The sequence below is a fragment of the Oncorhynchus nerka genome, linkage group LG20, assembly GCF_034236695.1.
Source record: "Oncorhynchus nerka isolate Pitt River linkage group LG20, Oner_Uvic_2.0, whole genome shotgun sequence".
NCBI classification, from domain to species: Eukaryota; Metazoa; Chordata; class Actinopteri; order Salmoniformes; family Salmonidae; genus Oncorhynchus; species Oncorhynchus nerka.
The window spans coordinates 51,942,837-51,960,306 of NC_088415.1; the positions used below are offsets into that span (position 1 = coordinate 51,942,837).

A 17,470-nucleotide genomic window follows, 5' to 3' on the forward strand; every position below is an offset into this window, starting at 1 on the left:
GCCTCAGCTGGTTCAACAGGCTGCCATGCCTCAGCGGTTTCGATAGGCTCCCATGCTTCAGCTGGCTCAATAGGCTCCCATGCTTCAGCAGGCTCAATAGGCTCCCATGCTTCAGCAGGCTCAATAGGCTCCCATGCCTCAGCTGGCTCAACAGGCTGCCATGCCTCAGCGGTTTCGATAGGCTCCCATGCTTCAGCAGGCTCAATAGGCTCCCATGCCTCAGCTGGCTCAATAGGCTCCCATGCTTCAGCAGGCTCAATAGGCTCCCATGCTTCAGCAGGCTCAACAGGCTCCCATGCCTCAGCTGGCTCAATAGGCTCCCATGCTTCAGCAGGCTCAATAGGCTCCCATGCCTCAGCTGGCTCAATAGGCTCCCATGCCTCAGCTGGCTCAATAGGCTCCCATGCCTCAGCTGGCTCAACAGGCTGCCATGCCTCAGCGGTTTCGATAGGCTCCCATGCTTCAGCAGGCTCAACAGGCTGCCATGCCTCAGCTGGCTCAACAGGCTGCCATGCCTCAGCTGGCTCAACAGGCTGCCATGCCTCAGCGGTTTCGATAGGCTGCCATGCCTCAGCTGGCTCAACAGGCTCCCATGCTTCAGCAGGCTCAATAGGCTCCCATGCCTCAACTGGTTCAACAGGCTGCCATGCCTCAGCGGTTTCGATAGGCTCCCATGCTTCAGCTGGCTCAATAGGCTCCCATGCTTCAGCAGGCTCAATAGGCTCCCATGCTTCAGCAGGCTCAACAGGCTCCCATGCCTCAGCTGGCTCAATAGGCTCCCATGCCTCAGCTGGCTCAATAGGCTGCCATGCCTCAGCGGTTTCGATAGGCTCCCATGCTTCAGCTGGATCAATAGGCTCCCATGCTTCAGCAGGCTCAATAGGCTCCCATGCTTCAGCAGGCTCAACAGGCTCCCATGCCTCAGCTGGCTCAATAGGCTCCCATGCCTCAGCTGGCTCAACAGGCTGCCATGCCTCAGCGGTTTCGATAGGCTCCCATGCCTCAGCTGGCTCAATAGGCTGCCATGCTTCAGCGGTTTCGATAGGCTCCCATGCCTCAGCTGGCTCAACAGGCTCCCATGCCTCAGCTGGCTCAATAGGCTGCCATGCCTCAGCGGTTTCGATAGGCTCCCATGCCTCAGCAGGCTCAATAGGCTGCCATGCCTCAGCGGTTTCGATAGGCTCCCATGCCTCAGCTGGCTCAACAGGCTGCCATGCCTCAGCTGGCTCAACAGGCTGCCATGCCTCAGCTGGCTCAACAGGCTCCCATGCCTCAGCTGGCTCAATAGGCTCCCATGCCTCAGCTGGCTCAATAGGCTGCCATGCCTCAGCTGGCTCAACAGGCTCCCATGCCTCAGCTGGCTCAACAGGCTCCCATGCCTCAGCTGGCTCAATAGGCTCCCATGCCTCAGCGGTTTCGATAGGCTCCCATGCCTCAGCTGGCTCAACAGGCTGCCATGCCTCAGCTGGCTCAACAGGCTGCCATGCCTCAGCGGTTTCGATAGGCTCCCATGCTTCAGCAGGCTCAATAGGCTCCCATGCCTCAGCTGGCTCAATAGGCTCCCATGCTTCAGCAGGCTCAATATGCTCCCATGCTTCAGCAGGCTCAACAGGCTCCCATGCCTCAGCTGGCTCAATAGGCTCCCATGCTTCAGCAGGCTCAATAGGCTCCCATGCCTCAGCTGGCTCAATAGGCTCCCATGCCTCAGCTGGCTCAATAGGCTCCCATGCTTCAGCAGGCTCAATAGGCTCCCATGCCTCAGCTGGCTCAATAGGCTCCCATGCCTCAGCTGGCTCAATAGGCTCCCATGCCTCAGCTGGCTCAATAGGCTCCCATGCCTCAGCTGGCTCAACAGGCTGCCATGCCTCAGCGGTTTCGATAGGCTCCCATGCTTCAGCAGGCTCAACAGGCTGCCATGCCTCAGCTGGCTCAACAGGCTGCCATGCCTCAGCGGTTTCGATAGGCTGCCATGCCTCAGCTGGCTCAACAGGCTCCCATGCTTCAGCAGGCTCAATAGGCTCCCATGCCTCAGCTGGTTCAACATGCTGCCATGCCTCAGCGGTTTCGATAGGCTCCCATGCTTCAGCTGGCTCAATAGGCTCCCATGCTTCAGCAGGCTCAATAGGCTCCCATGCTTCAGCAGGCTCAACAGGCTCCCATGCCTCAGCTGGCTCAATAGGCTCCCATGCCTCAGCTGGCTCAATAGGCTGCCATGCCTCAGCGGTTTCGATAGGCTCCCATGCTTCAGCTGGCTCAATAGGCTCCCATGCTTCAGCAGGCTCAATAGGCTCCCATGCTTCAGCAGGCTCAACAGGCTCCCATGCCTCAGCTGGCTCAATAGGCTCCCATGCCTCAGCTGGCTCAACAGGCTGCCATGCCTCAGCGGTTTTGATAGGCTCCCATGCCTCAGCTGGCTCAATAGGCTCCCATGCCTCAGCTGGCTCAATAGGCTGCCATGCCTCAGCTGGCTCAATAGGCTGCCATGCCTCAGCTGGCTCAACAGGCTGCCATGCCTCAGCTGGCTCAACAGGCTCCCATGCCTCAGCTGGCTCAATAGGCTCCCATGCCTCAGCTGGCTCAATAGGCTGCCATGCCTCAGCTGGCTCAACAGGCTCCCATGCCTCAGCTGGCTCAACAGGCTGCCATGCCTCAGCTGGCTCAACAGGCTCCCATGCCTCAGCTGGCTCAATAGGCTCCCATGCCTCAGCTGGCTCAATAGGCTGCCATGCCTCAGCTGGCTCAACAGGCTCCCATGCCTCAGCTGGCTCAACAGGCTCCCATGCCTCAGCTGGCTCAATAGGCTCCCATGCCTCAGCTGGCTCAATAGGCTGCCATGCCTCAGCTGGCTCAACAGGCTCCCATGCCTCAGCTGGCTCAACAGGCTCCCATGCCTCAGCTGGCTCAATAGGCTCCCATGCCTCAGCGGTTTCGATAGGCTCCCATGCCTCAGCTGGCTCAACAGGCTGCCATGCCTCAGCTGGCTCAACAGGCTGCCATGCCTCAGCGGTTTCGATAGGCTCCCATGCTTCAGCAGGCTCAATAGGCTCCCATGCCTCAGCTGGCTCAATAGGCTCCCATGCTTCAGCAGGCTCAATATGCTCCCATGCTTCAGCAGGCTCAACAGGCTCCCATGCCTCAGCTGGCTCAATAGGCTCCCATGCTTCAGCAGGCTCAATAGGCTCCCATGCCTCAGCTGGCTCAATAGGCTCCCATGCCTCAGCTGGCTCAATAGGCTCCCATGCTTCAGCAGGCTCAATAGGCTCCCATGCCTCAGCTGGCTCAATAGGCTCCCATGCCTCAGCTGGCTCAATAGGCTCCCATGCCTCAGCTGGCTCAATAGGCTCCCATGCCTCAGCTGGCTCAACAGGCTGCCATGCCTCAGCGGTTTCGATAGGCTCCCATGCTTCAGCAGGCTCAACAGGCTGCCATGCCTCAGCTGGCTCAACAGGCTGCCATGCCTCAGCGGTTTCGATAGGCTGCCATGCCTCAGCTGGCTCAACAGGCTCCCATGCTTCAGCAGGCTCAATAGGCTCCCATGCCTCAGCTGGTTCAACAGGCTGCCATGCCTCAGCGGTTTCGATAGGCTCCCATGCTTCAGCTGGCTCAATAGGCTCCCATGCTTCAGCAGGCTCAATAGGCTCCCATGCTTCAGCAGGCTCAATAGGCTCCCATGCCTCAGCTGGCTCAACAGGCTGCCATGCCTCAGCGGTTTCGATAGGCTCCCATGCTTCAGCAGGCTCAATAGGCTCCCATGCCTCAGCTGGCTCAATAGGCTCCCATGCTTCAGCAGGCTCTGGCTCCCAAGCAGGCTCAACAGGCTCCCATGCCTCAGCTGGCTCAATAGGCTCCCATGCTTCAGCAGGCTCAATAGGCTCCCATGCCTCAGCTGGCTCAATAGGCTCCCATGCCTCAGCTGGCTCAATAGGCTCCCATGCCTCAGCTGGCTCAACAGGCTGCCATGCCTCAGCGGTTTCGATAGGCTCCCATGCTTCAGCAGGCTCAACAGGCTGCCATGCCTCAGCTGGCTCAACAGGCTGCCATGCCTCAGCTGGCTCAACAGGCTGCCATGCCTCAGCGGTTTCGATAGGCTGCCATGCCTCAGCTGGCTCAACAGGCTCCCATGCTTCAGCAGGCTCAATAGGCTCCCATGCCTCAACTGGTTCAACAGGCTGCCATGCCTCAGCGGTTTCGATAGGCTCCCATGCTTCAGCTGGCTCAATAGGCTCCCATGCTTCAGCAGGCTCAATAGGCTCCCATGCTTCAGCAGGCTCAACAGGCTCCCATGCCTCAGCTGGCTCAATAGGCTCCCATGCCTCAGCTGGCTCAATAGGCTGCCATGCCTCAGCGGTTTCGATAGGCTCCCATGCTTCAGCTGGCTCAATAGGCTCCCATGCTTCAGCAGGCTCAATAGGCTCCCATGCTTCAGCAGGCTCAGGCTCCCATGCCTCAGCTGGCTCAATAGGCTCCCATGCCTCAGCTGGCTCAACAGGCTGCCATGCCTCAGCGGTTTCGATAGGCTCCCATGCCTCAGCTGGCTCAATAGGCTGCCATGCTTCAGCGGCTCAAGGCTCCCATGCCTCAGCTGGCTCAACAGGCTCCCATGCCTCAGCTGGCTCAATAGGCTGCCATGCCTCAGCGGTTTCGATAGGCTCCCATGCCTCAGCAGGCTCAATAGGCTGCCATGCCTCAGCGGTTTCGATAGGCTCCCATGCCTCAGCTGGCTCAACAGGCTGCCATGCCTCAGCTGGCTCAACAGGCTGCCATGCCTCAGCTGGCTCAACAGGCTCCCATGCCTCAGCTGGCTCAATAGGCTCCCATGCCTCAGCTGGCTCAATAGGCTGCCATGCCTCAGCTGGCTCAACAGGCTCCCATGCCTCAGCTGGCTCAACAGGCTCCCATGCCTCAGCTGGCTCAATAGGCTCCCATGCCTCAGCGGTTTCGATAGGCTCCCATGCCTCAGCTGGCTCAACAGGCTGCCATGCCTCAGCTGGCTCAACAGGCTGCCATGCCTCAGCGGTTTCGATAGGCTCCCATGCTTCAGCAGGCTCAATAGGCTCCCATGCCTCAGCTGGCTCAATAGGCTCCCATGCTTCAGCAGGCTCAATATGCTCCCATGCTTCAGCAGGCTCAACAGGCTCCCATGCCTCAGCTGGCTCAATAGGCTCCCATGCTTCAGCAGGCTCAATAGGCTCCCATGCCTCAGCTGGCTCAATAGGCTCCCATGCCTCAGCTGGCTCAATAGGCTCCCATGCTTCAGCAGGCTCAGGCTCCCATGCCTCAGCTGGCTCAATAGGCTCCCATGCCTCAGCTGGCTCAATAGGCTCCCATGCCTCAGCTGGCTCAATAGGCTCCCATGCCTCAGCTGGCTCAACAGGCTGCCATGCCTCAGCGGTTTCGATAGGCTCCCATGCTTCAGCAGGCTCAACAGGCTGCCATGCCTCAGCTGGCTCAACAGGCTGCCATGCCTCAGCGGTTTCGATAGGCTGCCATGCCTCAGCTGGCTCAACAGGCTCCCATGCTTCAGCAGGCTCAATAGGCTCCCATGCCTCAGCTGGTTCAACATGCTGCCATGCCTCAGCGGTTTCGATAGGCTCCCATGCTTCAGCTGGCTCAATAGGCTCCCATGCTTCAGCAGGCTCAATAGGCTCCCATGCTTCAGCAGGCTCAACAGGCTCCCATGCCTCAGCTGGCTCAATAGGCTCCCATGCCTCAGCTGGCTCAATAGGCTGCCATGCCTCAGCGGTTTCGATAGGCTCCCATGCTTCAGCTGGCTCAATAGGCTCCCATGCTTCAGCAGGCTCAATAGGCTCCCATGCTTCAGCAGGCTCAACAGGCTCCCATGCCTCAGCTGGCTCAATAGGCTCCCATGCCTCAGCTGGCTCAACAGGCTGCCATGCCTCAGCGGTTTTGATAGGCTCCCATGCCTCAGCTGGCTCAATAGGCTCCCATGCCTCAGCTGGCTCAATAGGCTGCCATGCCTCAGCTGGCTCAATAGGCTGCCATGCCTCAGCTGGCTCAACAGGCTGCCATGCCTCAGCTGGCTCAACAGGCTCCCATGCCTCAGCTGGCTCAATAGGCTCCCATGCCTCAGCTGGCTCAATAGGCTGCCATGCCTCAGCTGGCTCAACAGGCTCCCATGCCTCAGCTGGCTCAACAGGCTGCCATGCCTCAGCTGGCTCAACAGGCTCCCATGCCTCAGCTGGCTCAATAGGCTCCCATGCCTCAGCTGGCTCAATAGGCTGCCATGCCTCAGCTGGCTCAACAGGCTCCCATGCCTCAGCTGGCTCAACAGGCTCCCATGCCTCAGCTGGCTCAATAGGCTCCCATGCCTCAGCGGTTTCGATAGGCTCCCATGCCTCAGCTGGCTCAACAGGCTGCCAATCCTCAGCTGGCTCAACAGGCTGCCATGCCTCAGCGGTTTCGATAGGCTCCCATGCTTCAGCAGGCTCAATAGGCTCCCATGCCTCAGCTGGCTCAATAGGCTCCCATGCTTCAGCAGGCTCAATATGCTCCCATGCTTCAGCAGGCTCAACAGGCTCCCATGCCTCAGCTGGCTCAATAGGCTCCCATGCTTCAGCAGGCTCAATAGGCTCCCATGCCTCAGCTGGCTCAATAGGCTCCCATGCCTCAGCTGGCTCAATAGGCTCCCATGCCTCAGCTGGCTCAATAGGCTCCCATGCCTCAGCTGGCTCAATAGGCTCCCATGCCTCAGCTGGCTCAATAGGCTCCCATGCCTCAGCTGGCTCAACAGGCTGCCATGCCTCAGCTGGCTCAACAGGCTCCCATGCCTCAGCTGGCTCAACAGGCTCCCATGCCTCAGCTGGCTCAATAGGCTCCCATGCCTCAGCGGTTTCGATAGGCTCCCATGCCTCAGCTGGCTCAACAGGCTGCCATGCCTCAGCTGGCTCAACAGGCTGCCATGCCTCAGCGGTTTCGATAGGCTCCCATGCTTCAGCAGGCTCAATAGGCTCCCATGCCTCAGCTGGCTCAATAGGCTCCCATGCTTCAGCAGGCTCAATATGCTCCCATGCTTCAGCAGGCTCAACAGGCTCCCATGCCTCAGCTGGCTCAATAGGCTCCCATGCTTCAGCAGGCTCAATAGGCTCCCATGCCTCAGCTGGCTCAATAGGCTCCCATGCCTCAGCTGGCTCAATAGGCTCCCATGCTTCAGCAGGCTCAATAGGCTCCCATGCCTCAGCTGGCTCAATAGGCTCCCATGCCTCAGCTGGCTCAATAGGCTCCCATGCCTCAGCTGGCTCAATAGGCTCCCATGCCTCAGCTGGCTCAACAGGCTGCCATGCCTCAGCGGTTTCGATAGGCTCCCATGCTGCAGCAGGCTCAACAGGCTGCCATGCCTCAGCTGGCTCAACAGGCTGCCATGCCTCAGCGGTTTCGATAGGCTGCCATGCCTCAGCTGGCTCAACAGGCTCCCATGCTTCAGCAGGCTCAATAGGCTCCCATGCCTCAGCTGGTTCAACAGGCTGCCATGCCTCAGCGGTTTCGATAGGCTCCCATGCTTCAGCTGGCTCAATAGGCTCCCATGCTTCAGCAGGCTCAATAGGCTCCCATGCTTCAGCAGGCTCAACAGGCTCCCATGCCTCAGCTGGCTCAATAGGCTCCCATGCCTCAGCTGGCTCAATAGGCTGCCATGCCTCAGCGGTTTCGATAGGCTCCCATGCTTCAGCTGGCTCAATAGGCTCCCATGCTTCAGCAGGCTCAATAGGCTCCCATGCTTCAGCAGGCTCAACAGGCTCCCATGCCTCAGCTGGCTCAATAGGCTCCCATGCCTCAGCTGGCTCAACAGGCTGCCATGCCTCAGCGGTTTTGATAGGCTCCCATGCCTCAGCTGGCTCAATAGGCTCCCATGCCTCAGCTGGCTCAATAGGCTGCCATGCCTCAGCTGGCTCAATAGGCTGCCATGCCTCAGCTGGCTCAACAGGCTGCCATGCCTCAGCTGGCTCAACAGGCTCCCATGCCTCAGCTGGCTCAATAGGCTCCCATGCCTCAGCTGGCTCAATAGGCTGCCATGCCTCAGCTGGCTCAACAGGCTCCCATGCCTCAGCTGGCTCAACAGGCTCCCATGCCTCAGCTGGCTCAATAGGCTCCCATGCCTCAGCGGTTTCGATAGGCTCCCATGCCTCAGCTGGCTCAACAGGCTGCCATGCCTCAGCTGGCTCAACAGGCTGCCATGCCTCAGCGGTTTCGATAGGCTCCCATGCTTCAGCAGGCTCAATAGGCTCCCATGCTTCAGCAGGCTCAATAGGCTCCCATGCCTCAGCTGGCTCAACAGGCTGCCATGCCTCAGCGGGTCAACAGGCTCCCATGCCTCAGCGGTTTCGATAGGCTCCCATGCTTCAGCAGGCTCAATAGGCTCCCATGCTTCAGCAGGCTCAATAGGCTCCCATGCCTCAGCTGGTGAACATGTTCCCGTGCCTCGACCGAGGCAACTGGGGATGTCTCAGCCGGCTCATCAGGCACTCACACCTCAGCTGGGTTGTCAGGTTTCTGCACCTCGGCTAGGCGACCGGTCCATTCCGGAATCATCCCTTTGGTTGGCGTCCTGCGGCTGGAGCCGAACGCCCCGGGGAAGGGGATACCATCACGTATGCTCTCTCTGGCGCTCTAGGTCACCATTCTTCCGCGTCTCAGCCGGACTGACAGGTTTCCCGCGCCTCAGCAGAGGTGACCGTTCCGCTCCTGATCCCGAGATTGTAATTTTGGATCGGTGTCCTGCGGCTGGGAGGGGAGGGGGTACTGTCACGTGTGTTCCCTCTCTGGCCTCTAGGTCACCAGGCTGCTCGTTATGGCGCACACCTGGCACCATCGTTCGTAACGCGCACCTGCAAGAGACTCACCTGGATTCCTTCATCTCCTTGATTACCTGCCCTATATATGTCACTCCGTTTGGTTCCTTCCCCAGGCGTCATTGTTTCTGTTTGTTTCCTGTCTGTGCGCTGTTCGCGTTTCTTGTTTTGTTCAATTGTTTATTAAATGATGCACTGCCTGAACTTGCTTCCCGACTCCCAGCGCACACATTACAGTCTGTTACTTGAACTCTGTGAAGCATTTATTTGGGCTGCAATCTTATTTGGGCTGCAAACTTATCCTCTGCAGCAGAGGTAACTCTGGGTCTTTCTTTCCTGTGGTGATCCTCATGAGATCCAGTTCCATCATAGCGATTGATGGTTTTTGCGACTGCACTTGAAGAAGTTCTTGAAATATTACGGATTGACTGACCTTCATGTCTTAAAGTAATGATGGACTGTCATTTCTCTTTGCTTATTTGAGCTGTTCTCGCCATAATATGGCCTTGGTCTTACCAAATAGGGCTATCTTCTGTATACCACACCTACCTTGTCACAACACAACTGATGGGCTCAAACGCATTAAGAAGGAAATCAATTCTGCAAATTAGACTTTAACAAGGCACACCTGTTAATTGAAATGCATTCCAACTGAAGCTGACCTCATGAAGCTGGTAGAGAGAATGCCAAGAGTGTGCAAAGCTGTCATCAAGGCAAAGGGTGGCTACTTTGAAGAATCTCAAATATAAACACTTTTTTGGTTACTACATGATTCCATATGTGTTATTTCATAATGTTGATGTCTTCACTATTATGCTACAATGTAGAAAATAGTCAAAATACAGAAAAACCCTTGAATGAGTAGGTGTGTCCAAACCTTTGACTGGTACTGTATATATATATATATATATATATAAATAAATAAAAATAAATAAATATATAAAAAAGATTGCCTCTTGGGCCCAGCCCCTGACTCACACAATTGACCAGTAACATTGATTTATTATGCATTTTATTTTTATATTTTTATATTTTGTATTAATCAGTTACCCTATCAAGGCAGGGCCCCTCAGTTACCCACGTGGGCCCCCCTTCTGATGATTATCAGAGCGGCAGCAGCAGACTGTCTACACTCATTGACAGCAGGATCCTGAGTCCTTCTGTGGTAGGCGGTTGAAGCATATATATATATATATATATACACACACACAAATATGCATTATTATTTCATTATTTAAGTCTATGGTGCAGTCAAGGTCTAGGAGACAGATTGCAAAGTATCATCGAATGTAAGTCTACACCTCTGGCCACATAAGGGGCTTAAGTTCAAATTCAGAATATACACAGCTCTATTGAGGAAAAATAGCTTATGATTTAATGGCTCACACAAACACACTCACAAGCACGCACACACTGAAGGGCTATAGGGTTTATGTAGTGGGGGGGGTTGGGTGTGTATGTATAGTGATGACAGGCCTGTGAACAGATGGACAGGAGGCTATTCCCCAGGCTACCAGCCTTCTGCTGAATACCACAAGCCTGCCAAATCTACCCCTCCCTCCTTCACTCCTCATTATTTTCTTCTATACCTCCTTTCTTATTTCTCTCCCCTCCGCCTCTCTCCACTCCTTCTCCTGCTGTGTCACTACTCGCCCTCCTCCCCCACTGAGTCCCCGTCCATCTTTCCTTATATCCCCTCTGTCTCTCTCCTCCCTACCTCCCATATATTCCTCCCTCAATCCCTCTCTTCCTCGTCTTCCCTCCTGCAGAACTGGGTCCCTGTCCAAGCCCAGTTCTAATCCTCTGCTTTCCCATGTAAAAAGGAGTCGTTATCCCATCCATCCCGCTTCTCCATCCCGCTCTCTCTCTCTCCCTCCATCCCCCTCTCCTGTGTTGGGCCTAAGCCCAGTCCACAGCTCCTAGGCGTACAGCCAGGCTTTACAGCCAAACTCAGCTACATTAGATTCACACCATCTCAGTCTGGGAACCGAACAAATTAAGTGATTATGAGAGCGAAGCTGTAGTCTAAATCACATGCTAACTGGTCCTCAACACAGCCAAATCACACTAACTCTCAGGCTAAAAAAGAACAGCTCCTTCTGTCCTGCTATAGAAGGGTGTAAGCAGGGTGTTTGTCACGTCTTCTGTTGAGAGGGAAGGGAACAAAGGCAGAGACTGTGTGTAAGCAGTTGTGTGAGCAGGTGTGAGAATGTGTGTGCAAGATGTGTGCTTAAAATAGACAGTATTATTTTTTTTTCAATTGTAACAAGCATTGGTCAAAACTAAAGCCACTTTTTCAAAACGCTCCACACAGTCTGCATTACCAATGTGCATCTTGGCCAAACAGTTAATCTCACCTCCAAAACTCACTCAAAACCACCAAAACACTTCATACGTCTCAAAATAAGCTTGTTCGACCATAACACTGGCAAGAGTTCTCACTCAGAAAGCATACACCGTCACGCATAACACACTGACCTTGAAAACACTAACAGGGAGCATTACATGAATTATGAACTATGAACTTCTCACTGAAGTTTGAATGATTTTTCACAGACATCAGTATTTCATTGTAGAATAAAAAATACCATCTTTTCACTTTGACTGTACTGAAGTATATGTAACAAGAAAAAAAACAGAAATGCAGCAATTTTCTTCAATAGCCTTTATTCATTTCTATATCTTTGCATATTGTAACGGCAGATTTCCTCCTCTTCGTCTGAAGAGGAGTAAGGATCGGACCAAGATGTGGCGTGGTAAGTGTTCATGACGATTTTAATAAGAAAAGCACTGAACACTATGAAATACAAAAACAATAAACCAATATGTGAAATAACCAAACCGAAACAGTCCCATGTGGCACAAACACTGACACAGGAAATAAACACCAACAAACCTACAGTGAAACCCAGGCTACCTGAGTATGATTATCAATCAGAGACAACTAACGACACCTGCCTCTGATTGAGAACCATACTAAGCCGAACACAGAAATAGAAAAACATAGAAACGCAAAACAGACTGCCCACCCCAACTCACGCCCTGACCAACTAAATAAAGACAAAACAAAGGAAATAAAAAGGTCAGAACGTGACACATATAGTAATTTACATGTGAAAAATAAAAAGCTGAAACAAAAAACAAATTCCTGAAATTCCAGGGCGGCAATAATAATTACAAAAAACCCCATCAACAAAATGTATAGTATAATCACTCGTACTGTACAGTACTGTGAGGGTTCTAGTTCTCCCTCTCTCTTGCATTTGGCCACAAGTTCTCATCAACATCACTTCTTATGTCTTCTCTGGCGATGCATCTTGGAAAGTGTCTTCTGGAATGTCTAATCCAACCCTGCCACTCTTCTCTCCCCAACAACCTGTCTTCCTTGATCCATGTTTCCAAACTAAATTATTCCGAAGCCGTCCTCTTTTGTCTGTTTGGTAACGAGACTAAATCCAGGACACTTGTGTAGGCTTTCAGCTGAAATTGCAATCAGCTGTGTTTGGAATGATTATATATTCTGCTGAGATTTTCTATATATTTCAATCTGGTTACTGCAGACATGCACGACATTTGCCATCATTCTGTTTTGAATGTGTGTTTTAACAGTTTTGGAAACAGTGTGTTAGCATTTGAAAACATGTGCTGCAAATATATAGTTTTGCAGGTGGCGGAGTACGAATGACAAAAGGGTTCAAGGATTTCAGAGAATGTGGTCATTGAATGCATTTTGTGTGAAAGCAATGAAAAATGATTCACAGTTTGGTCCACATTACACTTCTGTTTCACTGACTGTAGCCACAAGGCTACTTTGACCAATGCATGTTAGCAATTGTACTGTAATGAAGATGGTCATAAAGAGGAACTCAGTCGCACACGCACACACAGTCCTGTTTAAATAACCTTGTGGGCACACACAATTTATAACCATTCAAAATCCTATTTTCCCTAACCCTAACCCTTACCCTAACCCTAATTTTACCCTTAACCCCAAAACCGAACTTTAACCCTAAACCTAAATCCTAATCCTAAAACGAACCGTAACTCCAAAACCTAATTCTAACCCTAATTCTACCTTAACCCTAAACCCCCTAGAAATAGCATTTGACCTTGTAGGGACTAACAAAATGTCCACAGTTGGTAAAATGTTGTTTGTTTCCTATTCTTGTGGGGACACACACACACACACACACACACACACACACACACACACACACACACACACACACACACACACACACACACACACACACACACACACACACACACACACACACACACACACACACACACACACACACACACTCACCTCGTATGATGGCTAGCTTGGCAGTGGTGGCCACCTCTCCCTCAGTGTTGCGGGCCACACACTCATAGACATTCTCATCTCGGGGTGCCCTGAGAGGCTGGATCCTCAGCACGGCCCCTGCTCCATCATCAAACTCTATCGTCTAGGGGAGAGGAGGAGATAGGAAACAGTCAGGAAACAGAAAGTGGAGAAACAGTTTGGAATGAGGGGGAAAACAAGAGGAGACAGAAACCAGGACAAAGAACCAGGAAGAGACAGAAACCAGGACAAAGAACCAGGAAGAGACAGAAACCAGGTGAGTAACCAGGAAGGAGACCAATTGGGAACGAAAGGAAAAGGCCAGTGTTCAGGGGAATAAAAACAAGGAGAGAAGAGCAACAAGTAACAAAACAAAACCCCTAAAAATTGCTAATAGACAAATATGATCTTTACAGAGTGGAGAATGGAGTGAGCTCACCTCTATCCGTTGGGAGTTGACCTTCTTGCCTTTCTTGTTCCAGTTGACCATGGGCTTGGGGTCACCTGACGCCTGGCACACAAACGAGGCCACGCCTCCCGACACCCCAATCTGGTCTCCGGGAATCTTGGTAAACTTGGGCGCCGCTGGGATAGACAGACAATTCAAATCAATTAAAACTTTATTGTCTTCATAGAGAAATTCTGTAGCCAGGAGTCCAAGACATAATGCAGTTCAGAAAACAAACATCCATAAAGCAGATAGATAAACAGACACATCCAAATGATTAAACATTAATTTAGAATGATGGTACTAAAATGATTTTACTTAATATTTTCCCCATGTAAATATACATGAATCATAATTTACATTTTAGCAGATGCTCTTATCCAGAGCAACTTACAGCAGTAAGTGCATACATTTTTATACTTGGTCCCCTGTGGGAATTGAACCCACAACCCTGGCATTGCAAGCACAATTCTCTACCAACTGATCTACCCAAAGATAGACAGCTCTCTCTCAAGAGATGCTAACTAGCCCAAAGCCGTGGACAGGAAGAGAGATACATGACATCACTGAGTCGTGATGGACATGGTGATTGGCCGCTAAGTACAGTTCACTTCCTGGCTATCATTTAGAGGACATGACCAAGGACTTCCTGTGTGTCATCTATAAAAGATGTGCTTCAGCTTCACAGGAGAAGGTTTTTTCACTACCCTGGGGCACGCTACTCCACTATGCAGCACAGATTGTGAGAACACATGGGTGGGTGCTACACGGGTGTATGAAAAGGTGTCGTGGAAATTCATAGCAGATAATTGGCTTTAATGTATTAATATCACACATACCCTTTTCAGCCTCTGCAGTAAATTACAATGAAACAAGGAGACCATTTTGAGTACAAGGATTTAGGGATTGAATTAGTACATACATTTGGCTTTTCATTTATACTCTTTATATTTCTAAAGTCCAGTTCTAACAGACAATACAGTTTTATGCAGTTTTAGAACACAGTGTGCTTGATCTGAACGGTCTAGTTTTAGAACGTGTCATGTCGGCTGCTAGAGTTTCCGAAATGCAGTAATGCTTATTACTAACAGCAAATACAAATCTATTTCAGGCACAAAAATTCCATAATCTTGTCAAGCTACTTCATACACTTTTCTCTCTTCTCTCTCGCACACGGTCTCATACTGTCCATCCCTCCCTATGTCTCTCTGCCCATCTTAGAATGTCAGACTCTTCTTCGGCAAGCCCAGAGTTCTATCCCTCTGTGTCTGTTACCATGGCAGCCAGCTTAACTCCTCCTCAGTGGCGGAATCAGTTCTATCCATCAGGGCAAAGCCGGCCTGACCCTCACCATAACAACCTCCCTTCCTCCCTCTCTTACCGCTCTCCCATCTCTGTCTGTCACTCACTCTATCACTGGGCCAGCTCCTCCTGTGTTGATTCAGTTCTACAATAGAGAGGCAGAGCAGCTGAAGAAGAAAAAAACACTGCAATATCTCCCCAAAAATCACTGAGAGACGGAAAAGCTCTCTGGCTCTACTCCCTCCCCTGCTAACTTCACACTTCAGTGAGTACCAGCCACACAGCAGCCAGCCCACCTCTGAGCTGTGAGGTAAAAGTGCCTGAGCAGAAACCGAGAGAAACCTCAACAATACTTTTCGGGGGAAAAAACAGAGTATTATTGGAGCCTTTTTACCATACACGTCACACACTCTGTCAGTTGTGAAGTGTTGCACTCGGGAACAGGCGGTACTTTGGGGAGCTGTGTTAGAGGGTTGATTTCACATTCAACATTGGTTTACATTTCTGCACTGTCACTTTCAAAGACATTATTGTGCTATTCCCGCTGCACACTAGAACCAATTCCAATTACATGGGTGCAACTACCGGCCTCCAGCTGCATTCTGTTCTGGTTAGAGCCTTTGGTTCTGATTCAAACAAGACATACATATTGGTTTTCCTTTCATGAAAAATTCCCCCGAATTTGGTGAGGATAGTCAAGAATGCGGTCCGTCCCTTTAAAGGCTGAGTAGCCTTGACTCCTTGACTCCTTGACTCCCTGGCTGCCAGTGGGATATAATGATAGACTTCGGACGAACATATATCTGGCCTATCATAATGATACACCACATGGCTATGATTATCTAATAGCAGTGCTGGGAAAGTATAATGTGCAGATGGTGCGTCAGTAGGTAGCAAGTGGGTGTCATGATACTATAATCACCCCCACTATGACTGGAGGCTGGAAATGAGATCCATCTGGACAAGTCTGACCAGATCGATCACTCAGGTTCACTCCATAGCAATTACAGAAGTGGCCTATAATTAGGGTCCAGAGTTTTTCCTGGTCAGGTTACATGGTCAAGAAAAACGCAAGGTCCTAGCCACCAACCAAAACAAATATGAACACGGGCACTCCATCAGTGTAAGAAATATGGTGGTTCAGACTGCTCTTTTTGGGATGCTATTTTCTTTGAGTCACAGAGGAACACTTCGCAGTAATACCTCTAGGTAAACACACTGTCCTTAAAATGTTGAACTGTAAGACATATCAAGGCATGCTTTCATACAGTAGCCGCGATGTGATGACTAACTATAGGCTGACTTCCCCTCACTGCTCATCAGTGTCAAAAAACCATTCATGCTCTTCAGTGCCACATACTTCCGTAGCGTTGTCTGTGCTGCAGTGTTAAAATGAGATGTGTTCTCTTTTCACCTGTCTTACTGTCGATCCATAAGACAAGACATCTGTTGGCATGCTTTGATAAAGGTGACAATCGGATAAGCGCTGACGTGTGTGTGCTGCTTATTGGTGTTATAAAACCACCACGGCCCTGACAGATCTTGTTAAACACCCATCACCGCAGAAACAGACAGGCAGACACACCTTCACCGGTCCACCTCCAGCCCAACACCACGTCACCACTCACTGCAGCTAGCGTTGACCAACACAACTCACTGTTACAGACGCTTGTCAGCATAGAGGAGAGAGAGAGGGTGAGGTAGAGAGATAGGATGCATCGGCGGCCATGCAGAAAAACGGACAAACCTACACATAAACAAATCGACCAATTGGAGGACATACCATACAGACACATGAACTAACACACCCACACAAACATAAATCTGCAGTGTGTTACTTACCTAAGGCGTCAGAGAGGTTATGCAGGGAAGTGAGCACCAGCAGCAGTGGCAGCAAAAAAGGGGGGTAGAGGCAGAGGCAGTACCCAGGGCGAGGCACCCTGGACTGGGCTATGGTTCCACCAGGACTGGGGGGAACCATGGTACCTCCGGCGACTGGGGATGGAGGTGGGGGATGGGGGGGGATTCACTCAACAGGGCTTGGCACTCTGTGGAAAAACAAACAAACCCATAAAAACAAATGTGTTCAAATAAATACGAGGGAGAGAATATCCTTTTGAAGAACATTAAACCGAGTCGATGATCACACCGGCTTTGGTCAGTTGAATAAAAAACACTTTTGACTTTGGATTGACAGGTCGAGCGAGCCTCTGCATGTGTATACAGTAAACACCCATAAATAAAAGGAAGGTGTTGAGCCACAGACATTATCCTCAGTCTATCCACCCACTGTTCTTCAAGCCTTTCTACTGACACAGTCTTTCCTCACTGGCCACAAACATACATACAAACCGCACATAAAACTCTAATATGGAAACACTCAAGCAAAGATGATATTGAAGCAGAAGGGGTGTTTATGCCATCCCGGCACCGTGCAATATTCAATAAGAGTGTAATATCTATAATGTTAGATGGCGAAGGCCCCCTATAGTAGATGTCCTGTGGGTAATCCTAGTCCAACCAGGGGGATCAGGCCTGACTCTTCTTTGCCTGAGGAGGATTTATTTTATCCCTGACAGGAGAGGAGAT

At 51.4% G+C, this 17,470-nt stretch overlaps 1 protein-coding gene across 2 annotated transcripts in view; it reads right to left on the minus strand.

Moving 5' to 3' along the window:
- Positions 1 to 17,470, minus strand: part of LOC115102733 (receptor-type tyrosine-protein phosphatase S-like) — a 111,072-nt gene that overhangs the window by 72,570 nt on the left and 21,032 nt on the right. For both annotated transcript variants that reach the window (XM_065005572.1, XM_065005573.1), the window contains exons 3-5: positions 16,724 to 16,929; positions 13,571 to 13,716; positions 13,114 to 13,255 (exon numbers count right to left, since the gene is read on the minus strand). In XM_065005572.1, the coding sequence (XP_064861644.1) occupies positions 13,114 to 13,255; positions 13,571 to 13,716; positions 16,724 to 16,862 (427 nt within the window). In that variant the 5' untranslated portion in view covers positions 16,863 to 16,929. The remainder of the gene's footprint in view (positions 1 to 13,113; positions 13,256 to 13,570; positions 13,717 to 16,723; positions 16,930 to 17,470) is intronic.